Here is a 22809-nt window from a genome sequence, read left to right as displayed (position 1 = left end):
TTTGGGATGAGAAAAGGGCTGGGAGCAGCCCGGGGTTTATGGCTGTAAATCAATCAGCTCTCACTCACCTCCTCCCCAGTGACTCCGTACGTCCCTGAAGGACGGCTCTGGGTCAGCCCTGTGCCATCCCGGGAGAGCAAGCCCTGGGACAGGGCGCGTACAGGAGCAACGTGCCCAGGCCCATGTGACAGGTGGCAAGACACCAGTGAGGCATTTAAGGCCAGGGAAAGCCAGCAAACAGAGCTCGTGTGCCTTGAGAGACACACCTGGGATACAAAGAGGGCTGAGGGGGATAACTACCCACCTACTGCACCTTTCTCAGGCTTTCTGAGCTCACCAGGTCACAGCTGCCACCCGCGCGGTGACACGGAAACACGCGGCTCGTGTCCTCCTGCGCCCAGAGCCAGCCCTGCAGAAGAGCACCACCTCTGCAGATTTCTGCCTCAGAAACAACCCTCAGTGCACTCAAACGGCGATGTTTGGCACGAGAGGTGTCACCAGGTCACAGCATCTGCTTTAATGTTCACCTGGTGACACTATGGACGAGCTGTGCCAGTGAGTGGGAATGCTGGTGACCAGAAAATACGGAAATTACACTCACACATTCACAGGTGTTGTCATCCTTTACACCTGAACCCACCGGCAAATCCTAGCTCCACAGCCACAGTTTTGATAACCAGGTGTAAAAACTGACCTTGGGAGGGAAGGACAGAACTGTGGAAACTCAGCACAGCAGAAGTCGGGCCGGACTTCCCGTTGATTCAGCCGGGTGAGGATATTTTCATCACGTAAATTTAAATAGCAGAGACAAGGAGAAAGTTTCACACTGGTGTGGGCTGCTGCTGGTCTCAAATGTCCACAGAAAGGCTTTTATGCCATAACAGAGACAGAACTATAAAGGACACTTTTCCCCAAGCGTCCAAGAAATGTCATCACAGCATTCCCAGCTCATAACCAGTCACGCAGATGATTAAGAGACTGTACTTCCTATAAGTCTTCTCACCTACCGTGAACATCCCAGAAAGAGAAAGAAACACATTTGCCCTGACTTACTCCTGTTTCCTGACCCAATTACGACTGACAGCAACATAAAAGTTCCGCGTGTGTTTCCATTTCCCAGATTTGCCTGTGTAGGCTCTGGAGCTACAGCAATCAGTGGTCAGAAAAACAACGCGCCGTCACAGCCATGTCAAAACCAACTCCGTCTTCCAGCCTGAAAAATACTAAATTAGCCCAAACACCACGTGTATTTGCAGTTTTGCTTTCGACCGAAGAAATTTCAAGCAGAGGAAGAAGTTACTGTAACACTGGAATGACCTCTACCACAGCACGGAACACTTTTAGCAGGATGATCCCCCAAAAACCCCACAGGCACAGAGTGCCTGCATTTTTATTTTTTTTTTTTCCCTCATAAAGGGCAAACCTGGAGTTGTTTTCCTGAAGCTGGCAGCATTTCAGCTGACTGGAAATTTATTACAGAGAGTAGCAATCCAGAGAGTAGTAAATCCAGTTCCTGCCCTCCCCTGTACAAAATCACACAGAGCTGTACTTAAATACTAAAACAATAAAGGAATGTGCAGCTAATTTGACGTTACACAATCCCAGGAAAAAAAGGAAAGGTCCTTACATACCTCAATGGACACAAGTATCAAAGTAATCCCATCAGAAAAGTTGTCTCATGACCTGGGACTCTGGCTGTTTCCGGAAACAAAGGGCTGACAGGAATTAGAACCATCGACAGATGCAATAAATAGCAGGGTTGTGCAATTCTGGCTTTTCCAGAAGGCAGCAAAGTACTTTTTTTTTTCCCTTGTGTTGTGAGCACACAGGCCCAGCCCTGCCTGCTGTAAAAAAAAAAGGCCTTCATCTGTGGGAAAAAGTTGGAAAAATCTGTTTCCCTTCTCTGTTTTTCAACACACCTTCTTGCAAAACACAGTTCAATCCCTTTTTTTTTAAATTCTTTTTTCTTTATTTTTCTTTTTTTTCCCGATGTCAGGGAGAAGAGCCCACGGAAGAGCTGTTTTAGACTGCACACCGATAAAAGTTATTCCACAAGAACTTCAACGGATCTTCTCAACCCACGAGCCATTTACTTGCTTGCTGAAGATACAAAAACAACCCACAAGGGAAGAAGAGTTTCTTTGAGCCAAGGCAGCCTTTCACCGCCCGTGCCAAAGCAATCGGGCCCTCAGGACTTCCTCGCCAATCCCAACGCTGTCCGGGCACAGGGAAGGGAGGACACGGAACATTCGGGATCTGGATTGAAAAGGAACGGGTTTGCTTCGCCCCTTGCTCTGCGCTGGGGAGTCATACAGATGAATATGAAAAGCCAAGCCGCTGGATAAACAAGAATGCAGGGCTGTCTCGGGATTTGTGAAGGGAGAAAAAAAAAAAAAAAGGGAAGTAAGGAAAAGGAAAACTTTTCAGATCAGTTCAGACCATCGGCCACGGGAAGATGAGGTTATTTCCCAAGCGCGGTGCAATGAACCCGAACTGCGGTTGCTTAAAGCAAACAACCAAATATTTTAAAACAATCAACTTAAGAACATCATCGGGTGCACCTCTATGCTGGCAATGCGCCGCTTCCCAAAGCGTTTTACTCCTCAGAGGGTCCATCTGGGGGGTAAACCCGAAATTCCTCTGTCTGACAGCTGAGCCCGCGAACTTGAGATCCCTGACACGGCTCTGAGCACAGGTTCAGATGGCCCCGTAAACCCCGGGGAGACCTGTGGCTATTCCTTTAGAGTTATTCATATAACTCTATGAAATAAATAATTTTAACTTTTTTTTTTTTTCCCCCCCTTTATTTTAAAGAAGTTCTACTTCCGGGCCCGCGGTGCCCTCAGCGTCTCCCGGCCCCGCCCCGCCCGCCTCAGCTCCTCCCGCCTCAGCGCTTCCCGCCGGTTCCCGGTGGAATCACCGGGAGAGAGGAGCCGCTGGAGCCCTCGGCAGGCACCGGAGCCCCGCTCCCGGCAGGTGAGGAGGCGACCAGGCCGGGCCGGGCGTGAGGGGAAGGAAGGGAGCGGGAGAGATGAGCGGGAACACCGGGATGTCGCCAGGCAGTTCCCGTGGAGGCGGCGGGTTCGGTGCGGAGATCCCGGGCTGGCCGTGCTGTGGGGTGGGGAGGCGGCACCGAGCCTGCTCCGGGAGCCGGGGCCCGAGCCCGTAGCCTTAGGGCTCCGCGTTGTTCTCCTGCCTCTGGAAGTGGGGATAATGACACTGGCTTTCCCGCAGGAGAGGATGAGGTGAGATCACGGTGGGTTTGACTCCGGCCAAGGGACGGACAAGAGCAGGGCAGTGGCTGCCACAGAGCTGCGGGAAAAGACTACGGAAAGTTTCGTTCTCCTGGCCAACACACTCTGGTAAGTAGGAACTCCTTTAGCGTTTACGTGAAGGAATATTCCGTGTGTTCAACCTCGACGAGCCCTTAAAGGCAGGACCGGGCAGCAGTGCGGGGGATGCCTGAGGTGATCCTGGATCTGAAGCGGGGTCTGTGGGAGCTGCCGAGATCCAGGTTCATCACTGGGTGCTGCCGAAGCAAGGGCTGGCTGTTCTTTCTGAATTCATGTGAGGATTTTTTTGTAAAACTCACTAATGGGAACTAAAGTCAGGAGGCACAGAAGTGTCTCTGTGGGCAGAACTGCAAACAAAGTGAAAGTGCTCAGGGGTTTTCCCCTTGACCAAAGATGAGCCCATGTTTTATCCCCCATGTTTTATCCCCCATGTTTTATCCCCTTACTGGTGCAAAACAAGGAAGGGCCGAACTGGACACGGGGGACAGTCCCTCCTGGCTCCCAGAGCTGGGGAATCTGCAAGGAGAAGGGATTGATGATGGTGCCACCGCAGCTTGTCTCACAGATGGCAAAGGAACAACCTGCTATCAGGGTGTCTGTCTGTGTTCCTGCCAAAAGCACAGATGATGTTTCCTGGCTTGTTTTAAAGTGAGCTGTGCAGGAAATTCTGTGTTTCACTCATCATCTGTGCTGTTGCAGCCTACCTCAGTAACCAAGCTGAAGTTGCTGAGCTCCTGTGTCAGATCTGTGGCTGGTTTTGTGTTAAAAGGTGCAAAGGAAGCAGTTTTGAGGTTTCACACAGAAAATGGTGCACTGATAACACCACCATTCACTATGCTTGGTGTTTGGGTGTCAAAAACACAAGTCAACTCCATCATCACAGAACACAATCATCACTTAATTGCAGTGATGAGTCACCTACTCATAAAGCTCTGAATGGAGCTGGTGAGCTCCAGATCTGTGTGAGACACATTGGGAACTTACTGCCATCTGGATGTAGAAACATCTGCACTGTGTGATACCGGTTAAATGGCTGCTCACATGTTTGTCTGGTGAGTAACTGGGAACTCATTTGCTGGTTTCTGCTTTCAAATAGCAAGAATTTACTTTTCAAGACTCAGCTTTAGTGTGGGAAGACACTGGCCTTGCATTTAGAGAACCAGATGACAGCCTTTCCTGAGCTGTCTCAGGTTTTATTAGGGTGCACTGCAGTCTCTCAGGCTTTGGAACAGAATTTATTTCATAAGTACGTGGTCTCTGTGCTGCATGTGAAGAACTTTGAAAAACAGCACAAAACTACCAAACCCAAGAAAAGTAATTTTTTTTTAGCACTTCTGCAGCACCAGAGCGCCAGGATTTTCTGGCAATGGGGAAATAGCTAGAGGTGGTGACAATTCCTCTTCTAGGTCTCGTGGGTAGTCCAGCTTTTGCCTTCAGTTCTTATGCTGTCACAGCAGTCACTTCTAAACACTTTTTCCGTGCGAGAGGTCAGTTCGGACGCAAGAGCCAAAGGAGTGCTTTATACATGCTTGAATTGCCTCTGCCTACAGACGGACTGTTGGTACAAGTCATTTGATGCCTTCTGGTCACAGGACACACCGCGAGCAGAGCACACAGGCCCAGCCAGCACTGTGTAACTCCATTTTAAGTCTACCGAGTAAATCTCACTGCTAAGTGACATGTTTCTTGCAAAGATAAATCTACCTGTGAGATCCTGGTGAAGGGCTTGTTGGCAGCCATGGTCACTCGTGGCTTCTGAGCTCCCCCTCCTGTGCTTTCATCACATTTATTGTCAGCCAGTTATCTGGGAGTTCTGTACACTCAGCGTAGAGCAGCACGGGAAGTATTTTAATGCCACTCTGAAACCAGTTTGTTCGGTTCCGCAGCGACTCCTTGCCGTGATTTTACCCTTTCCTTGTCCTGGGGGCTCTTTCCATCATGACCTCTTTCGAGGAGGCCGAAACAGAAGAAACAGTGACGTGCCTCCACCTCACCTTCTACCACCCTGGCCAGAGGGAGAAGATGATGTTCCGCTGCCTGGATTTCTGCAAGCGTGAGCAGGTCCGGGCGGACGACACGGCCAAGTTCGGCCGCGATTCCAGCGTCTGCCGCTACAGCCTGCTGGACGCCCGCGTCTCCCGGATCCAGTTCTCCCTGCAGTTCTACAGGAAGCTCCACACCTCGGAATACGGCTTCGAGATAAAGAACTTGAGCAAGAAAACAAAACTGACCGTCAACCAAACGGAGCTGGGTTACTTGAACAAGATCGACCTGCCCTGGAAGTGCATCATCTGTTTTGGGGACTACCAGATCCTAGCAGAGGTCCAAGAAGGGGAGGCCATGGATTATTTTGAGACTCACCTACACCTGGCTGAAACACCGATCTTACAGGAAAAGTGCCTGCCATCCCTGAAGCCTATACCCGAGAATGGCATTTCTCCTTCCTTTTTTCTTTCCCAAGGCAAAAGCCCCACAGAGATGGATGAGAATGACCTGGGCTAGCGGGGATCAGGCTTTGTAGCCTGCACAGCTCCCGACGCAGACGGCTCTCACCTCAGTCCCGTGTTCTTGGTGGTGCTCACTGGCTGCTGCACGTCAGTCTTTACTTGGTGTTTTCAGCACGGGCGTCGCAGAACACTGTTCCACAGAAATGGATTCCTGCCACTGCCTTCACTGAGGGCTAAGGGTTCTCTGGTGCCCAGAAAGGTGTGGGAGACAGGGGGTCACTCAAATTTGGCAGCAGGTTCAATCCCAGAACTGTGGCCACGTGCCTTGAGAGGATGTTTAACAGGCATTAATACAGAGCATTCACAGCAGGGTTTTGGACCCAGACAAGGAGTGACACAACGTCTTGTTGCATATTGTACTTTGGGCTTTGCTTTGGACACCAAATTCCAAACAGTATTTCCAAGCCTAGCTTGTAACTTCACAGATTTTGCAACTTAGAAACACTTTGTCTTTTATGTTTTTATTAGCTTCAAAGCAAGTTTTTGTAATTATTATTTTTACTTGTTCAATTAACATAAATATTTTTTGCAAGATAACTACTTTTGCTTGCGTTGCAGACAAACATGTAGCATTAGTGATCGTAGTCTACAAAAATCCACATTAATTTTGTAATAAAAGCATTTTGTTCCCTAGTAAGGATTTGGTCTATTATACAGCTGCAATCTAAAAGAATTTTTGGAGAATAAAATGATTTCCAGGACCATCCAGATAAGAGCCTGTCACTGGCACTATTCCAGGCTTTCCAAAAGTGTCATTGCTCCATGGTAAGAATTTACATAAATACTTTCAGAAAGTTTTCCACCTCTACTCCTCTACCCAAGTCTCTCTAATAATTTTCTTGTCTTTTAAATATTTCTCAGGTTGTTTCAGTCAAGTGTTTCTTTGTCAGGGGCTCAGCTTTTCATTGGCATTTGCCTTTTATTTTGTCCAGTATTTTAGTTTGCTTGAAAGACGCACTGGGAAGAATAGGAGTTACCCATTTTATCACCCCTAAATACTAGGATGCATTTCAGCATTAATCATTCCAAGAAAACCATAATTATAACTGAGGGGAGGAACAGCTGATATTCAGGCAACCAACCACGAGCCAGAGAAAGCCAGGGGAGAGGCAGTGAAACTCAAACACAGGCTCAAGTAGGCTTTGTCCATTCATCTCATCCTTGAAAAAAATTACTTTGTTGCCGTGTTTTCCACCCTTGGAACTAGGCTGTGGTTTCCAAACAACAATCACTTGCACAGCTGCTATTTACCTGAGGTAAGAATCAACCATGTAAAGTACACATTAAAAAAATGAATTGTCTCCTATCACCACCTTGATCCGACCAGCAGAAGTTAATTTACGCAAGGAAGGTTATTTTACCTTCAAAGTGGGAGGGTACAGCTGCTCGTTTCCAACAGGAGAAGGGCTCCATGCCCCAAATTCCTCAGGTCTTCTATTATTGCAGCTCATTTAGAGCTTCCCTTCCAAAGCAGCAGGTCCCCAAAAGGACTGTGGGATTCAGCAGGGCTCTGACGTGGCTGCCACAAACCCAGCAACAGATTCAACAGTGCCAAGTGTAAGACTTGCTGAAAATTTTAATGACTTTTAAATTTGTACAGATATGCATTTTACAGCACCCTTGAACTGTTTCACACGAGCTGTTTATAGAATCTCTCAGTTTCTCAAATATCCACAAATATGGAGCATCACTTCAAAGTCACTCAGCGTGGTGCACTGAGCACTGCAAATGTTATCATTAACCATGGCTACAGAACATGCCCATCACAGAAAAAGCTGGAGTCAGCCTCCTTTTCCCTAAGTGCTTGTTCATCCTAAGGGCAGGACTATCAGCTAATTGACTTCCTCAAGGCATGGTCAGGACAAGGTCACCTCCTGTTCACTGGCCAGGAAAAGCAGTGACCAGTGCAGGGGAGGTGACGGTTTCAGCAGGTAAAAAACATGTTATTTACACGTTGAGGAAGTTGCCTTCCTTCCCATAGGAATATATTATACAAAGAAATATCCAGGAGAAGTCACACAGCAGTAGCTTAGGCCAAACCCAAAATATACATTTGATGTGTACAGATCTTTAAAGCTCATTACAAGTATCGCAAATATAAACAATGGCATTAAAATATTTTCAGTGACACAGCTACAACTGAAATGAAGAGATGGAATGTTGCCAACAGGATTTATCTGTTCTCTCAGGTTATTTGTACATATTTAATCCCAGTGTGCAGCGTTTTTTGTTCCTTACCCACACTGTAATGACCCAAATATCCCTAACAGTTTCAGATGATCTAAACCAGCGACACGACTTTCACCAACAAATTCAGTTCTGATGATCACAGCGGAGGTTCATTACTTAGCACAGCAAGTTCCTTTTACTCCAAAACGAAGTCAAACCGTGTCACCCTTTTTCCATGGCAAAATGAGACAGCTACACAAAATAGTGGCAGAGTAGAATGGCTTTACTTTTAAACTTTGGGGAAAGCTTGAGATCCGCAAGTATTTTGCAGGTTCTCTTCTGTTAAAAAGTGAGATTTACATGGAATACCAGGGGAGAGCACACAGCACAGGACACCACCAGTGGTGCAGTCACTGAAATCCTTGGATTTCAGCCCGTATTAGCAGGATTAACCATCCACTCTAGAGGCACAGGAAAGGCAGAGCACTTTAACACACTGTTAAAACATGGAGTTTTCTTCTTTCTTTTCAAAATGCAGATATAGAAATTCAGTCTTTGGGTTCTTGTTCTTCCCACCCCAGCAGCAGAGCCATCATCCCTCCCCCAGTTTGCTCACTGAATGTTGCTTTTCTGTAATTGTTCTGATCCGGCGGAATTATAAATTTCCCACAACTGAAGAATTTTAAGGACCATGTAGCAACAGATGTTGGTCTGGGGGGCTGGGAAAACAAGACTTTGGTCCTCCCAGTTCTCCACTGGTTAAAATTCCCATTTTATTGACACACAGAGAATTTATATTCTACTTTAATTTTGTTTTTCTATCTAGCACACGCTTACTAAGTCTGGCATATTATACAAGACAATATCTTACCTAACCTGATGAGTTTCACTGTGTTCATTGAGGTTAACCGTGCTTAGCATGAAGTAATTTAAAAAATAAAGTAAATGGAAAAAGGACAACACAAGACTAGGAAGACTTTAAGCTAGACAGGGGAAAATCTGCAATTTGCCGTGTGTCAAATTTGTTTCGCAGCTCTTGCTTTTGCACCCTCTAAACAGCTGAAGAGCAAGGCAAAAAGCACAGACCGGAAATAAAAATATTTTTAAATTATTTCTCTATCTTCAAGTATTAAATAAATTATACAAGACCGTCTCTGAGATAAATATTAGGCCAATGATGAATTTTAAAACAAAATCAATAGAAACATCATCCAGAAAAAAAGGCAAGTTTAAATACAGATAAGTCAAGCTATGAAGCTTCGATTAGTGCAGATAATTTTAATATTAAATCCAGATATCCAGAAATATACACAATAGAATCATCCCAGTTTTCACAAAAGTGGAGAAGGTAGATGATAAAATTGCACTTAGTTCTGAATTCATTCAGACAGCACGTCATTCCCGTTCCTCGCCGGCCCGCGCGCAAGAAAAAAAGGGAAGCGGGTCACGAAAAGGAGCAGGCTGGCTTCTCTACATTCCATCTCCCTTCCCAGCGTTTGGTCACAGGCAGGGGCCGTGCAGGCGTCGTCACTATCTGTCCTGGTGGTCGGAATCCGACAGCCTGACGTCCGAGGCCGACAGCTCCAGCACGGGGTTGACGAAGCCGGCGTACTCGGAGTTGCCGTTGTCGTCCATCTCGGCGCTGACAAAGTCATTCTCCCACTCCAGCCCGTTGGAATCGTCGGAGGCTGAGGCTGGGTGGCTTCCCGTCTTCCTGCTGTTGAATTTCAGCGCTGCCCTCAGGATGTCCTCCTCCGTCTTGGAGCGTTCCCTCACGGGAATCATCCTGTTCATGCCTGGGATTTAACGCACGGGTATGAGAAAATGACACGTCCCTGTGAGTTTTCGGCTAACTTTTATGTTTCTGCTAGAAGAAACAAAGTTAAAATGTGGACAGATGCGGGATTCAGTGGTCTAGGAAAGGTCTTCAGTCTGTCTGGAAAGGGATATTTAATTCCACACAAAATAAGGCAAAATATGGTTCTGGAAGCTGCCCCCAAAGACATCTAAGATTTTACTGGTTTTGTCAGTAATACTTGTGGGGAAAAAAAAAAATCACCGACAGATTGGCAAATGGAACAAACCCTTGCTCGATTTTGGTGAGCCTTTCAAGAGTCAAGGCTTCAACATTTTGGATAAACTTTCAACTAAGAGCTTTTGCAGGTTTAGTAAATAAAAGGGAAAGTATTGGTGACAATGAGGAAATACAGGAAACGCCTGCAACAGCAGCAATGAGGATAGCTGGGATACTCCTTGGAATGCAGATCTAAGTTCCCAGTGAATGTTACAGTACAAGTAGTAAGGGTTTTTCCCAAGTTATTTAAATCCTGACCGACTCCCACATTTTAAAAGGAAGAATTCTTCTTTTCCTTCTGCTCCTGGCTCACGAGAGGGCAGCATTTCTTTACCATTATTTTTGTCAGGAGTTTACAAGTCCGTTGCACAAAGTGCAGGGAAATGAACTCATCTATTTACTGGACCATCCAAATAAATGAATTCATTCATTGGGGCTATCTCCACATCTATCAAAATAAGGAATTTTCTCAGTAAAAAATAATTTACAGTTTAACCATCACAGACTTATCAGAAATTCCATCAGAAAGAAGTTTTAAATCACCTTGCCTTTAGAAAATGACAGATTTCCAGTGAACATGGCTTAAAATGTCAACATCTTTAACTTTTGAGTTCAGGATGAAGCTGAAATGCAGGATAAATACCTTCTTCATCTTCCCACTCTAAATCCAAGGAGGTGCTGTCATCGTTCCCACTCACTGATTTGGTTTTGGTCATCAAGTCACAACTGCTCTCCGTGTTGGGCGTCAGCACTGTGGCATCAGATGAAAGTCCTATTTAAAAAAAAAAAACAAACAACCCATCATGTATTTTTAATTTGTAAATGTACTGGAATTTCAGGTTCAACGTGCAAAAGTAACATTTCAAATTAAGCTTTCACCATGCTTTGTGGCCCTTTAAACCTCAGGAGTGCTGGAAAAGGCACCTCATCAGTCCAAAGAATAATCAGGAGCTTATTAATAGTCAATATCACTGGGATATTGCCCAATTAGTACTAAAAAAGAATTTAATAAGCTGTAAGCAAAGCTTGATGAAGACTTGTAAAACAAAAAAAAAACATCAAATCAAACCTCTCCTCCCCAAAAAACTAAACTACTCAGTATTTCCTGAAACACAGCCATCCATCCTCCACCTTAGTGGTTATCATGTGCTGTCACCAAAACTTACACATAAAAGCTTATTAAATTGTTCTCCTCTAAACCATTAGTGGAATTTTTAAGTACAGGCAGCCAAATTCCCTCTTGCACTTCATTAGGAAAAAAATGAAGCATCAATATGATTCTAATTGCTTTGCCAAGGGATGATTAAGAAAAGCTATAAACACACATCTGCATCTTCGGTACAGGGGTCTGATTTTGCAAGAAATGTTCACCACTATCTTTCACCTATCGGATTAAAAGATTATCAGATTTTTAAATTACAGATATACGTATACACATTTTATATTTGTGTGTGTAAACATAAAACTATAAATAATCAGTAAATATCTAGAAAAAGAAGCAGCACTCTGTGCCCCTCAGAGCCCCATAACATTTGAAGATGTTCTTAAGGAAAGGCAGACTTACTACTGCTTCGGAAAGCTTCATACTGGAATTTTGTATTCCTTAGGAAAGGATCGAGATCTTCTTCTGCCACGGAGCTGCAAGAACAATGTGCAATTTTTTAGCTTCAGAAACCTCCAAGGGTGCCATCAAAAATACCTTAATCCACAGGCCCCCAGCTCGGTGCTACAAAGCACATACACCCTGAACTAAATTCTTTATAAAATCGTCTGCAAAATGCCTTTCTATTCCTGTTCATCACATCCTCTCCCAGGCTGTGCTTCTGCTCAGTTTTTATTAGTATCTTCCGTTAAAAAAATTAATTAATTTACTCAAAACAAGTCTTCCCCTCTCTTCATCACTTTAGATCAAATCTCCTTAATTTTGAATTCCTTTTTTTTTAAAGTAATGAATTCAAACCCTGTTCTTGCAGTCCTTTTGTTTTTAAAATCTGGCCAGCTGCTACTCAGTTTTCACAGCTCCTATTCTAACTGTGCTTCCATAGCAAAATTCCTCCTGTCCCCCTTGTCTTCCATGCATGAGTTTTTTCTAAACTCAAACACCACTCCACTGTAATATTCTCCACCTTTTTTTTTTTAGCTTGTTTTTCCCACCACCACTATTGAACAGAGAAGGTGGGAATGAAGAGACTTAAACCGCAAATAAATACATAAAATATTTAATAAATAAATATAATTAAGAATATTAATGAAGAAACAGGCAGACTCTGTAAACCACTTAAACGGCATATTTCTGTTGGGTTTTTAAAACAGGGCCCTGAATCATAAAAATATTTTTATGTTAGCTGAAATTTTACATATAAACACCTTTTAAAAATAAACCACTGGATTTTGTGTGTGTGTAAATATCTGTTAACAGCTGGGAGTAGCACTGTATGCAGCAGTCTAATAACTCCAGCCATAACCAGAATGAATCCAAAACACCCCCTAACTTTCCAGATGAGGAACAGGAGTACAAACAGTCAAGACTCTTCAGTTATCAGGAATAAAATTTGTTCTCTTACCTCTGGAACTCTCCATTATTAACAGCATGTGCTCTCTGCGTTATCCTGTGCTGCCTACGTTGCTATCAAGAAAAGTGAATTGTTGAAAAAGGTGAACACTCAAAAATGAGCTCTCAACACTTAATCCTATTTTATGCAATCCCCAAAAAAAACCCCATCATTTTTTAGAAACGTTGGACACCACCTCAATCATGACTGCACCTGTCTTGTCTCCTGCCTTCTTAAAGTATTTTCAGTGCGCAACTAACACCTGGGTGATGTTTGATTTCTTTTGCTCCGTGCCCAGGAATCAGCCATCCCGGCATTTACAAGATAAATATTTCCTACAAATCCTTTTATCCCAATGCAAAGCAGTACTGCCATCTCCTCTGGCTGTCTCCATCAGCACTAAGTGCTTCATCTATATTAATAACAGCTTTGCTGCCTTGAAGGGCCAAAAGTATTAATAACTCTGCTAATGTCAACTTCATCTGAGAATTGCTCTTTGCTTTGGGTGTGGGGAGGTAACTGCACTGGATCTAGCGTTTTTCGATCCCAAGATGATGGGGGGGGGTTGTCTTCTGGCACACTTTGCGTCTTGGATATTTAAATAATCATAGTTGCGGGTTGAAATGAGTAAATGAGGAGTGTAGAGGAAAAAAAAAAGTAGAAATATCACACTGTGGTGGTTAGAGGTGAGAAGACTTAAGAATGCAGAGAGGAACAGACAGAAATTTGGCACAACACAGTCAACAAATCTGTCAAAATCAATTACTGACACATGCAACGATTTTCTTTTAGTATTCCTATACCCACATAATACCCAGTTTAGATTATCTCCCCATTTTGCCAGGTCACATCCCAATATCCAGCACTGCCATTTCCAGGACGCACACATATTAAAATTCCCTGCTGTTACAGACCCTGACATTTAGTAGGGCAACATCAGCAATCCAAATGAGCTTTAAAAGAGGCCGTGCTTCCAAGGAAAAAGCCATTTTCCCATTTGTGCCCACAAACAACAGAGAGCTGAGTGATGCATTCAAAAATAGCTTCCAGTTTATCTAGAAGGGCTAAGTGCTTGATGCATATCTGGACAAAAATGCTTCCTTAAAATCCTTATAATCCTTATGGGTTTTGAAGAGGGTGTTTGAGCAGGAGATAAGTGGTACTAATTTTACACAAAGAGGAAATTAAAATCTCCATAATCCATTCTATCTTAGGTCCTGACTAAAAGAAGTGCATATTAAAAATACTGAAAGACAAGAAACGCAGCATTTCTTGCACAGAACTTCTACAAAAAACAGTTAACGCCAATTTAAAAAAAAAAAATCTACTTTCGCTGGCTTTCTATAGATCAAAAGTGGTAAGAAAAAAAAGCAGGCAAAAAGGTCAGAAAGTATTAACCCTCCCACCCCAAATGGGAAGGGGAGAGAAAGAAATGTGAAATGAGAGCTAATACTGAGCCACATAAAAATTAGATGAAAACTCCAAAGCAGGGTCAATACAAAACACAAAGATAAGGAACAGTACAGTGCACAAATATATGAAGTACATTTGACAAGTCTAAATGATGCCACAACGTGTGCTTAATTTCAGGGTTGTTTTTTTTTTACCCAAAACCCATCACAGATCATTTGACATTTAAGATCAGTAACTTCTACATATTATATAAGACGAGTGTTAAGCTAATTATAGATTAAAATTATAACTCATTCAAAATCTATACTCGGCGACAGAAGCTGTTTCAAACAATTATGGTGATTTTCAGCTGTTCCAACCAGCTGCACTTTCAAATCTCGCACTTCTTTCTCTACTTCACAAGCCAAAGCCATCTCCTCATCAAATCTCCTGAGATGAAAAGGATACCAGGGAAGTCTGCATACATGGGAACAGGACAGAGGCTCTCGTATATATCGGGGTCTTTTTCCCCCTCACCTCCAAGAGCTTTTTCTGCTTTGCTGCCCTGGCTGCTTCACGTTGTGCAGCATATAAAGCCTCCTCTTCTAGTCTTAACTTCTCCTCTTGTAAGGCTAACTGTATATGAACAAAACAGTAATGGTTAACAAAAGCAGAACCTATCTATCTTCCTACTAATAAAGCCGTAAGTGCAAGGAAACAAAAGAAAAGCAGCTATAAAATCAAAACAAAACAAAACAGGCTACAGCTAAAGCATTAACTGAATTTAACAGCTTCCCTCCCCGCAACCAAACAGCCCGAGAAATTTAGGTAACTACTGAATTCCCATTTATTATTAGTGAATTGCTGTAATTGCTTTTTCTATTTTATTATGAACTGCAGAGCGTAAGATTTAAAGGTTTTCGGTTCCACAGTTCATTGGCACTTTAGATTCGAGTTCTACATGGCATTCCAGATCATATTCCATTAACTGCTGCAACGTTAAAACAGAGTAACAAGTTATGTGTCTTTTCCCTTAAGAAAGTTGTGGAGAAAATTCAGCACAAGAAAAGTTGAATCGAGAATATTCCCCATTTGGTCTTGCACTAAAAAAAAGGGTCAAATTTAAGAGATCCTGGTCAGAGGCCCAGCCTATTCATTCCATTTTCCAGCTAAGAGGCTATTAAAAAGAAGGAATTTTTGCATCTTGTGGACTAAAAAATACTAACTGATGAACAAAACCCAATTGCTCCATGTGAGCGGAATCTCCTGGTGTCCGTGGCTGATCCTAACATTTTTGGAAGAAAAACTCTTTTATACTGTCACTGTAACCACTTACCTCTGACTGAAGCTTCAGATCAACAACCCTCTGCTTTTCAGCAATGGAGTCGTAGTGTCTGTCCTTCAGGTCTGCAATTTCTTCTTCAGTCAGAGGCCTGGGAGCACGGGAGAAACACAAAAAAGCTCCATCTATTATTCATGCTTGACAACCCTCATTTGCACTCTAACGTATCTGTGTGGTCTTTCCTGACCTGTCCTTTAATGCAGATGCAACAGGCCGTGCTTGTGGCCTGTTCCTCCTGAAAGTTCCAGTCTATTCAGGACAATAAGCTGCCTCTCCTCGCTCTCACAATATGTATTATTTATATCTTTATAGAAAGCATGTTTTCAAAACCCTCTCTGCGAACGGAACTACTGGAATAGAACCATTACCGTCATTGCAGTCCAAATTCACTTTTTTCCCCTTAGTTGTTTTTGTCCCTTGTTTTTTTCCCTTACTCCATTTTGTTTGATATTCACAGTGGGACAGCAGAGGGAAGGAGAGGTCCTGTCTCACAGTCTTACCTGTGACTGCTTCCTGGGCTTTCCCCCTGTTAAAATAAATAAAAAAGAAAAGTCTGATTTTTTTTTTGTGAAGACAGAGCACTTCCAAAACTCCCCTTAGCAAAGCAACCCTGGTCCATTTCTGTCCTCAGACTGAAGGCACTTGCTAAGTCTTATGCAAGAGTTATACTGGGAGCAAAGTCTTCCCAAACACACTTTTCCCCCACACACCTTCTTTTCTTTCTTGCCAAAGTCCATAGTTCCCCCTTCCTTAATGGGTTATTTCCAATACTCCCCAAAACCAATCTCTTAGATCTTTATCCAAAGTCTTAATTTCATATTTCTAGTGCAAGGAAAACTGAAAGTAAAAAAAAAACCAAACTCGTGATTTAAGTCTACAACTCAGCTTAAAGTACGAGGAAGATTTGGATGTCGGAACCATTTTTAGGGATTGTACAAGCAGTTTTCACATGATGCCTCAGGTACTCACCTCATCACTTTCCACCAAGTTCTCAAACTGCAGAGAAAAAACAAATAATTTTTACAATTCAATATAACGAGTCACTAAAGACATACAGCAAGTATGATTGCCAATTTTATGTGTCTTGTAAAAACACTTCTCCAATTCTAACAGCGGGACTGTAAGCCTGCTTTCAGAGGAGCTTTATTTGTAGAGTTAGACCTTTCTTCTTACCAATGTTTCTTGTCTTAAACATTACACTCTCCTAAAAGGAGATGAGTCCAAATTAAAAAACAAAAGAAATTTTCAGCTGCACAAACTCATCCAGTAGAAGTTCAACTGCCACATTAAAAAAAAAAAAAAAAAGAGGCAAATAGAAATCCTCTGTACCGTTTTCAGTACGGTAATCTTAAGTCTAGTCAGTGCATCAAACAGAGAGATAGAGGTCAGTACCCACAGTGAGACTCCTTACTGACCTAAAATTTGGGAGGAGAACAATACCTCCTTTTCCCTGTCACATTTCTGAGCCAGGAAAACTCTCTCACCATAGGAAGTTCTGCACCAAAACACATTTCCCCCGCTGTACACATCTGACCCCTTTGTCGACAGCCAAAGCGTTAATTGCAATAATTAATGTTATCCTCAGTAATGGGGGCGATCTGGCTGGTCTAGGACTTCCAGAGCACAGGAACACTCAGGGAAAGTAAACCAGGTTAGTCCTGGTTAACCTTACACTACCCTTGGCCACAGGAGTTAGGTCTGGAGGCTGGGAAAGGACTTCTGTTGGGAACAAAGTAGATTACAGATGCAACAAACTATCAGGTAACCCCATCAGATCCTTTTCCTACGATCTGACTGGTGTTCCTAAACTGCAAAAAGTGTTAAAGGCATTGGCAGGATTCATCTTTTCCCACTTTTTCTTAAGTCGCTAAAAATGTAAGTGCTCACCTCTATAGTGAAGTGTTCTCCTGTTGAACATGTTCTAAAATACTTGGATCTGGAAAAATAAGTTTACAGTTAGACTACAGAGAAGACTTTTCAATACACAGCAGAAGGTAAATGAGCCCGAGAATTGAAAATAGATTTTAAAAAACGTTAAATACAAAATAGCAACAAAATCTTCATCATTGACTCATTCACTGGAGCTCTGCATCTCTACTACAGCAGAGAGAGGCAAGAGCATGGAAGCATCTTCTGTAGAACTGGGGGAAAAACTAAAACCCTTGTGAGATGAAATAATTTGTCAGGATGCTGGACTAGACATTTACACACAATTAGCATGTTCTGCAATCCCTTTAATACATTTTTCCTGGAAAAAAAACATTGTTCCAGGCAATTTCCGAAAACGCCGTTGCTCACCATGGCACTTAACTCTTTCCTGGCATCTCGTACCTCATCATTGCTAAACAAGACATTTTATTTTAACAGCTTGGCACATCCAGAAGGCTGAGCCTCAGAGAAAAACATCCAACAAGAGGTCAAGGCAATACTTTTAAACAAAAAAAAAAACAACAAAAAAACCCCAAAAACAACTACAACAAAAAAAATCACGCTCCAATTTTATACAGGGAGTTGGTTTCTACTTCGATTTTTTTATTCAGAATTCTTCCTATTTTATTTTAGCTCTTTTACAGAGGACAGTCAGCCCTGTCCTCTACACAACCCAGCACAGTATTAAGTTGCCTGAATACATTTTTACCTAGCCAAGGAGGTTTGGTCAGCATCCAGAAGAACATTCTAACGTAAACACTCTTCAGTACAACATCCATTTCATCGAACTGTTTCAAAAACCAGGGTTTCCAGTTGCGAGTGCTGACGGGTACAAGGAATAAACCCCAGGGCCTCAGGGATTTCTACACTTGCACCAAAGATCATTCAGCACTTGCAACCAACACCTAATTTGACAACAATAAAAGCAACACACCAGCCGAAGCCTGAACTATTTTAACCTTATCGTATTTCACCTCCATCTCATTTTTCTTTGGAAGCCAGTTTAGGGAACGTCTCCCCTGGCAACTTGTTGCACTACCCACTGGTCCCTTGTTGCACAACCTTTCCTGCCACTGAAGAACCTTTTCCAGAGAATTCACTGTTGTGAAACCAGAGAGGAAAGGCCACCTGAAATCATGCACTACGTGACAAGGATAATTGGGACATGTGGCATGAACACTTGGAGCAATTTCACTGCTACCCTTCTCTGTAATTCGGCGCGCAGGAGCCAATACCATTAAGAATCTCTTTTAATAACACTGTAACAGGAGATTTTTCCAGGGCTGTCTATGCTGTTAACAAACGTGTAATTCCAGTTTGCAGCACCAGGCTTGAGGCAGATTACTTCCAACTTCCCAGACACTTGAGCTGCAGTCAGCTTAGCTGCAAGAACTGAAAAGTGAACTAAATGCAGTGCAAGCACCCTAAGTGTAATCACAAACTGCCCAACAGCAATGCTAGCTCTAGGAAGAGCTGCTCTTTCAGCTGCTTGCTGAACAGGGACTCAGTCCCAGAAAACCTAATTCTGTGTCGGAGTTTGAGCCCGTAAATCCCAGAACTGCTTCTGAGTAGTAGTTTGAGGTCATTATGGACACAAACAGAAGACCCATCAGCTTCACCCCGATACAAAACTTCAGGTGAAGTATCAGCAAGCTACGAAAATGTTTACACCTTTTATAATTCTCCTTTAAGATCTACTTTTCCATTACGTTCTAAGACCTGAGAATCCTTTTGGTTGGATAGCTCCTAGAGAAAACCGTTCAGCTGACAGGTCACAGGACCTACAGAGACAGTCAGATTAATCTTCCAAGATCTGAAGCTGTTAAGGAGACCAACTTTTCATACATAGATATACATACATACTCCATCCATACATATATATTAAGCACAATTCCAAGCGAAGGCAACTTATAATCTTGCAGGATATTAAAACACTTAATAAAAACTCTATACCTAGTTGTTTAATTAGGAGTTTATTTCTTACAGGCAAACCTTGGAGCATCTAAAAATAATGAATCTGTGGTGGGGGGGGAAGATCTGAGTGATTAAAATGATCATTGAGTAGATAAGCTACATTTTTACATTATGGTGTTCCCAAAAAAGCCCAATGTGGTATTAATCCAACTTGCAAACTTTATAAGACACATTTTACAGTTCTGGTTTTAATACAATTCCCCGCTCAGTGGAAGGAGAATAACCTCAACACTCTGATGCTGCTCTGTAAACTACCACCACCACCACCACACCCGGAAAAACAAATCTGATCTGAAACACAGGCCAGCCGTTCTCTGTCCATTTTATATGCCTAAGACTTTCACTGCAGGTTGTGCAACATCTAGAACAATTAGACAATACAACAGCAGGCAGGAAGATCGGTTTCACTGGTAAGGACAGCCTGATACTGGACTAACACATGCAGGGATTGTCACTACCCTGCCTGCTAAGAAAAGGGGTATTGGCCTGTGGAAGGAGACTCAGCAAAAACACACACGTGCAGGAAGAACCTTTCAAGTACTGCCCGGTGTCCTCAAAGCACAACAAACCGATACTTCGGTGCCAGCTGTCAAGGCATTGGAGGTGTTCTCATCCTCTCCGGTGGAGTACTAAAAATACAAGCAGGTATCCTCTACACGCACTGCCCTGGTTTTTCCCCCATGTCTCTGAGAAGCAGCTTGTCTGGAAGGCCTTTCAGAAGGTGAGACTCGCCTGCCAGAGCTGATGTGAAGTAAGAGGCCACGAGCTTGCATCATGTAAAATACTCAGCGTATCTGCTGAGAACGATTTCTATCCTAATGCATCAAAAATAAGTGATATGTAGGTATCCAGTGCTGGTCAGTATATGGAAAAATCCCAAGCATTTCCTGTTTGCACAGTGCTTTTCCATGAACTGGTTGTGGCAGAACGAAACAGGTTGTTACACGTTTCCAAGAGATAAGAATTCGTCTGAACCATTCTGCTCCTGATTTATCCCAAGAGCGTCTCAGCCTCTGACTCACAGAGAAGACGAGATCACATTGCAGAAAAACCGGGTGTTTTTCCATCTCTTGCACAAGCACGGCCGCCTTACACGGGTTTTGGCAACTGACCTAAAAAACCCCTCCGAGCATCTCCTGCCGGAAAAACACCGGCGGCGGCAGGGGTGAGGGGCCGGTGACCCTGGAAGTGCATTAGCCCCGACCGCACAAACCGCACGGAGCCCGGCGGGCTCCCGGCGCCTCCATCCGCCCGGGATGCCGGGGCTCCCGAAGGGAACGGGCCTGGGCCACCGGGCGCTCCCAGACCCCGCATCCCTCCCCACCCTGCCACCCTCTCCTGCCCCACGGGGGAAGGCGGAGCCGGCGGCCCCGGCACCTCCCCGCCCCGGGGAGGGGAAAGGAGCAGCCGCGGCTCCCGCTCACCCTCCGCCGCGCTGGATCCGGCCGGGATCCCTCCGGAAGAACAGCCCGCAGCACCACTGCGCCCAGCAGTTCCCCATCGCATCCTGGTGGTGGGAACGGCTCCTGCTGCCTCCCGGCGGGCTCAGGCCGGCCCGGCCGTCGGGAGGGGCGGCCGCGGACCCCCGGGAACAAAGGGCCGGCACAGCCTCATGGCTGCGCAGGGGCGGGCGATGCTCGCCCCGAACGAGCGCCGGCACCGCCCCTGGCACCGGCATCATCGGCCACATCAGCCCGCCCCTTGCCGGGACCGTCCCAGCCCGGCAGGAGCCCGCCCCAAAACCGGCTTCCCCCGTGGCCGTGGGTGGGGGGGGGGGTCGTCTTACGGCAGCCCGCGGTTCAAAGGAGGAAATTATGCCGGGGCTGCCGTGCGCAGGATGGAAAAGCTTCGCCGGGAATCGCGTTTTGAAGGAGAGGAATTCCGTTGAAGGTCCCTGGTGTTATGAGGAGGGGGAAAGGGGTGTCTCCGCAGGTATCAAGCCCGGACTGGGTCAGTGCCATCGGGGGAGCAACAGTGCTAGAAATACCTGGAGCACGGGCACTGCGTGGTTTAGTGTGGTTTAGCGAGGTTCCTCGCAGTCTGTGGTCTCTCGGGCTTCTTAAATCACAGCACCACACTGACTCGTGGAAGCACGCAATCACGGATTGATTTGGGTTGGAAGGGACGTCAAAGCCCATCTCATTCCAGCTCCCTGCCATGTGCAGGGACGCCTTCCACTATCCCAGCTTGCTCCAAGCCCCATCCAACCTGGTCTTGGATGCTCCCAGGGATGGGGCAGCCACAGCTTCTCTGGGCACCCTGTGCCAGAGGTTCTCGAGCCTCACAGGGAAGATTTTTTTCCTAATCTCCAGCTGAATGTGCAATCTACTCCTCTCTCAGTTTGAGTCTATTCCCCTTTGTCCGTGGCAAGTTAATGGTGTCACTACCAGTATGTGGTTTGCTCCTTTCTTTTGACAGATCCAAAAGTTTCTCAGCAGTGGAAGAGTTAACTGGATTCCAAGTCAGCTCTCCATTAGCAGCTCAGGACAGATGCCAGGACCCAGAGGAGCTGCTTGCTACAACAGTGATGAGCAGTAGGAGGAATATAATACATCACTGCCAACCACACTCCGATGTTTTCCTTTCCCTGGAAATGTGAGGTCAGCCTGGAAAGGTGCATTACTGTGATTGCACGTCCGGGAGAGAGAATGAGGGTGAGGGACAAATGAAAGCGACCAGGAATTAATTACAGAAGGTGATGCGTATCGATGTGACTCAGGAGGAAAACAGTGGAGGTTCCAGAAAATATTATTGGGATGTATGATTCCTCATGACACTGTTTTCCAGGAAATCAGCATTTTGGCAAGGTATATACTGCTCCCTTCCCAAAGAGGAATGTTGCAGTATTCCAGCCTGACAGGTGTTCATAAATTTCTTCAGAGAAATTGAACGCTTCTTTTTTTTTCTTTTTTTTTTTTTTTTTTTTTTTTTCCTCCCACAGGACACTCAGCTGTGAAATAAAAGCCCACCAAACGGAGGCGGGAATACCGGGAATATCTGCACGGAATGCCTTTGTATCTGCAGTTTGTTCCGGGTGGCATTTTGCTACACCTGTCTTGCCGTGCCACTCCCGCCCAGGGCATGAGAAGTCACTACTAGCAGAAGACCATCATGGATTGCTGCATCCACCACCGGCTGGAAAGGACGAGGGGATGCTGGATTAAGAATATATTGGCTGAAGTCTCCAGGAGTAAACCCACACGGACGCTTCAGCTCTCCTTCCTCTTCAGGGGAGCAGGTTCATGCATGGTGTTAAGTTGCGAGCAACATGTGCAGACACGGCCAAGATTGTCAGACAAACTGCACAGCAAGGCCACTGGCAGTGACATCTCAAACCAAATTATTCCGCCTTTTTCACGGCTTATCCTTGGCAACATCAGCCGCACACGGAGCAGTCATTACACGGACTCAGGCTGAGTTTTGAACGTGCCGCTCAGCCCACCGCACAAGAGACGAGGTTGCTTAGCACGCTTCACGTGCCCTAGCGGCTTTAAGAAAGCAGCCCTTTATAACATTTTATTCTTAAAACATTTTATAGTAAGGCCCTCTTACCCTTCATTAGCCGAGCAAGCCCCCC

At 44.7% G+C, this 22809-nt stretch overlaps 3 protein-coding genes and 1 long non-coding RNA gene across 5 annotated transcripts in view; 2 read left to right on the top strand and 2 right to left on the bottom strand.

The window, feature by feature from the left end:
- The window catches only part of ALPK1 (alpha kinase 1), a 32561-nt gene extending 30834 nt beyond the window's left edge, over positions 1 to 1727 (bottom strand). Inside the window, exon 1 of the mRNA XM_066184802.1 lies at positions 1632 to 1727. The gene's annotated coding sequence lies outside the window, so the exon portion shown is untranslated. The remainder of the gene's footprint in view (positions 1 to 1631) is intronic.
- TIFA (TRAF interacting protein with forkhead associated domain) lies at positions 1720 to 6638 on the top strand. The gene is made up of 5 exons (XM_066184801.1): positions 1720 to 1793; positions 1997 to 2695; positions 2815 to 2976; positions 3235 to 3362; positions 5180 to 6638. The coding sequence occupies exon 5, from the start codon at positions 5232 to 5234 to the stop codon at positions 5793 to 5795; it is 564 nt and encodes a 187-aa protein (XP_066040898.1). The 5' UTR covers positions 1720 to 1793; positions 1997 to 2695; positions 2815 to 2976; positions 3235 to 3362; positions 5180 to 5231; the 3' UTR covers positions 5796 to 6638.
- Positions 6639 to 7358: 720 nt separating this feature from the next.
- AP1AR (adaptor related protein complex 1 associated regulatory protein) lies at positions 7359 to 20895 on the bottom strand. 2 transcript variants are annotated; one of them, XM_066184797.1, is made up of 10 exons: positions 20657 to 20895; positions 17217 to 17265; positions 16299 to 16325; positions 15830 to 15855; positions 15324 to 15420; positions 14525 to 14623; positions 12608 to 12669; positions 11608 to 11681; positions 10687 to 10815; positions 7359 to 9765 (listed from the first exon to the last, which is right to left on the bottom strand). In XM_066184797.1, the coding sequence occupies exons 1-10, from the start codon at positions 20731 to 20733 to the stop codon at positions 9500 to 9502; spliced, it is 906 nt and encodes a 301-aa protein (XP_066040894.1). In that variant the 5' UTR covers positions 20734 to 20895; the 3' UTR covers positions 7359 to 9499. The 2 variants fall into 2 exon arrangements, with proteins under 2 accessions (XP_066040894.1, XP_066040896.1); XM_066184799.1 differs by lacking the exon at positions 14525 to 14623 and having other exon boundaries at positions 20657 to 20823.
- A 136-nt stretch (positions 20896 to 21031) lies between these two features.
- On the top strand, positions 21032 to 22809 carry LOC136290432 (uncharacterized). The gene is made up of 3 exons (XR_010721117.1): positions 21032 to 21164; positions 21651 to 22039; positions 22174 to 22809. It is a non-coding gene; the product is annotated as an uncharacterized lncRNA (long non-coding RNA).

Source organism: Chamaea fasciata, unplaced genomic scaffold, assembly GCF_029207755.1.
Source record: "Chamaea fasciata isolate MVZ Bird 193981 ecotype frontalis unplaced genomic scaffold, bChaFas1.0.hap1 SCAF_6, whole genome shotgun sequence".
Taxonomy (NCBI): Eukaryota; Metazoa; Chordata; class Aves; order Passeriformes; family Sylviidae; genus Chamaea; species Chamaea fasciata.
Note: the sequence above shows the minus strand (reverse complement) of the source record. Positions and strands in the feature narration are given on the sequence as shown.

Bases quoted from the DNA above. Each gene is read 5' to 3' on its own strand.
- AP1AR (XM_066184797.1), bottom strand. From the start codon at position 20,733: ATGGGGAACTGCTGGGCGCAGTGGTGCTGCGGGCTGTTCTTCCGGAGG. The intron at 14,624-15,323 runs GTAAGTGGTTAC...GTTCATATACAG, and splicing joins ATCTGAAGCTTCAGTCAGAG to TTAGCCTTACAAGAGGAGAA. The intron at 12,670-14,524 runs GTGAGGGGGAAA...TTTTCTTGATAG, and splicing joins AGCAGAAAAAGCTCTTGGAG to CAACGTAGGCAGCACAGGAT.
- TIFA (XM_066184801.1), top strand. From the start codon at position 5,232: ATGACCTCTTTCGAGGAGGCCGAAACAGAAGAAACAGTGACGTGCCTC.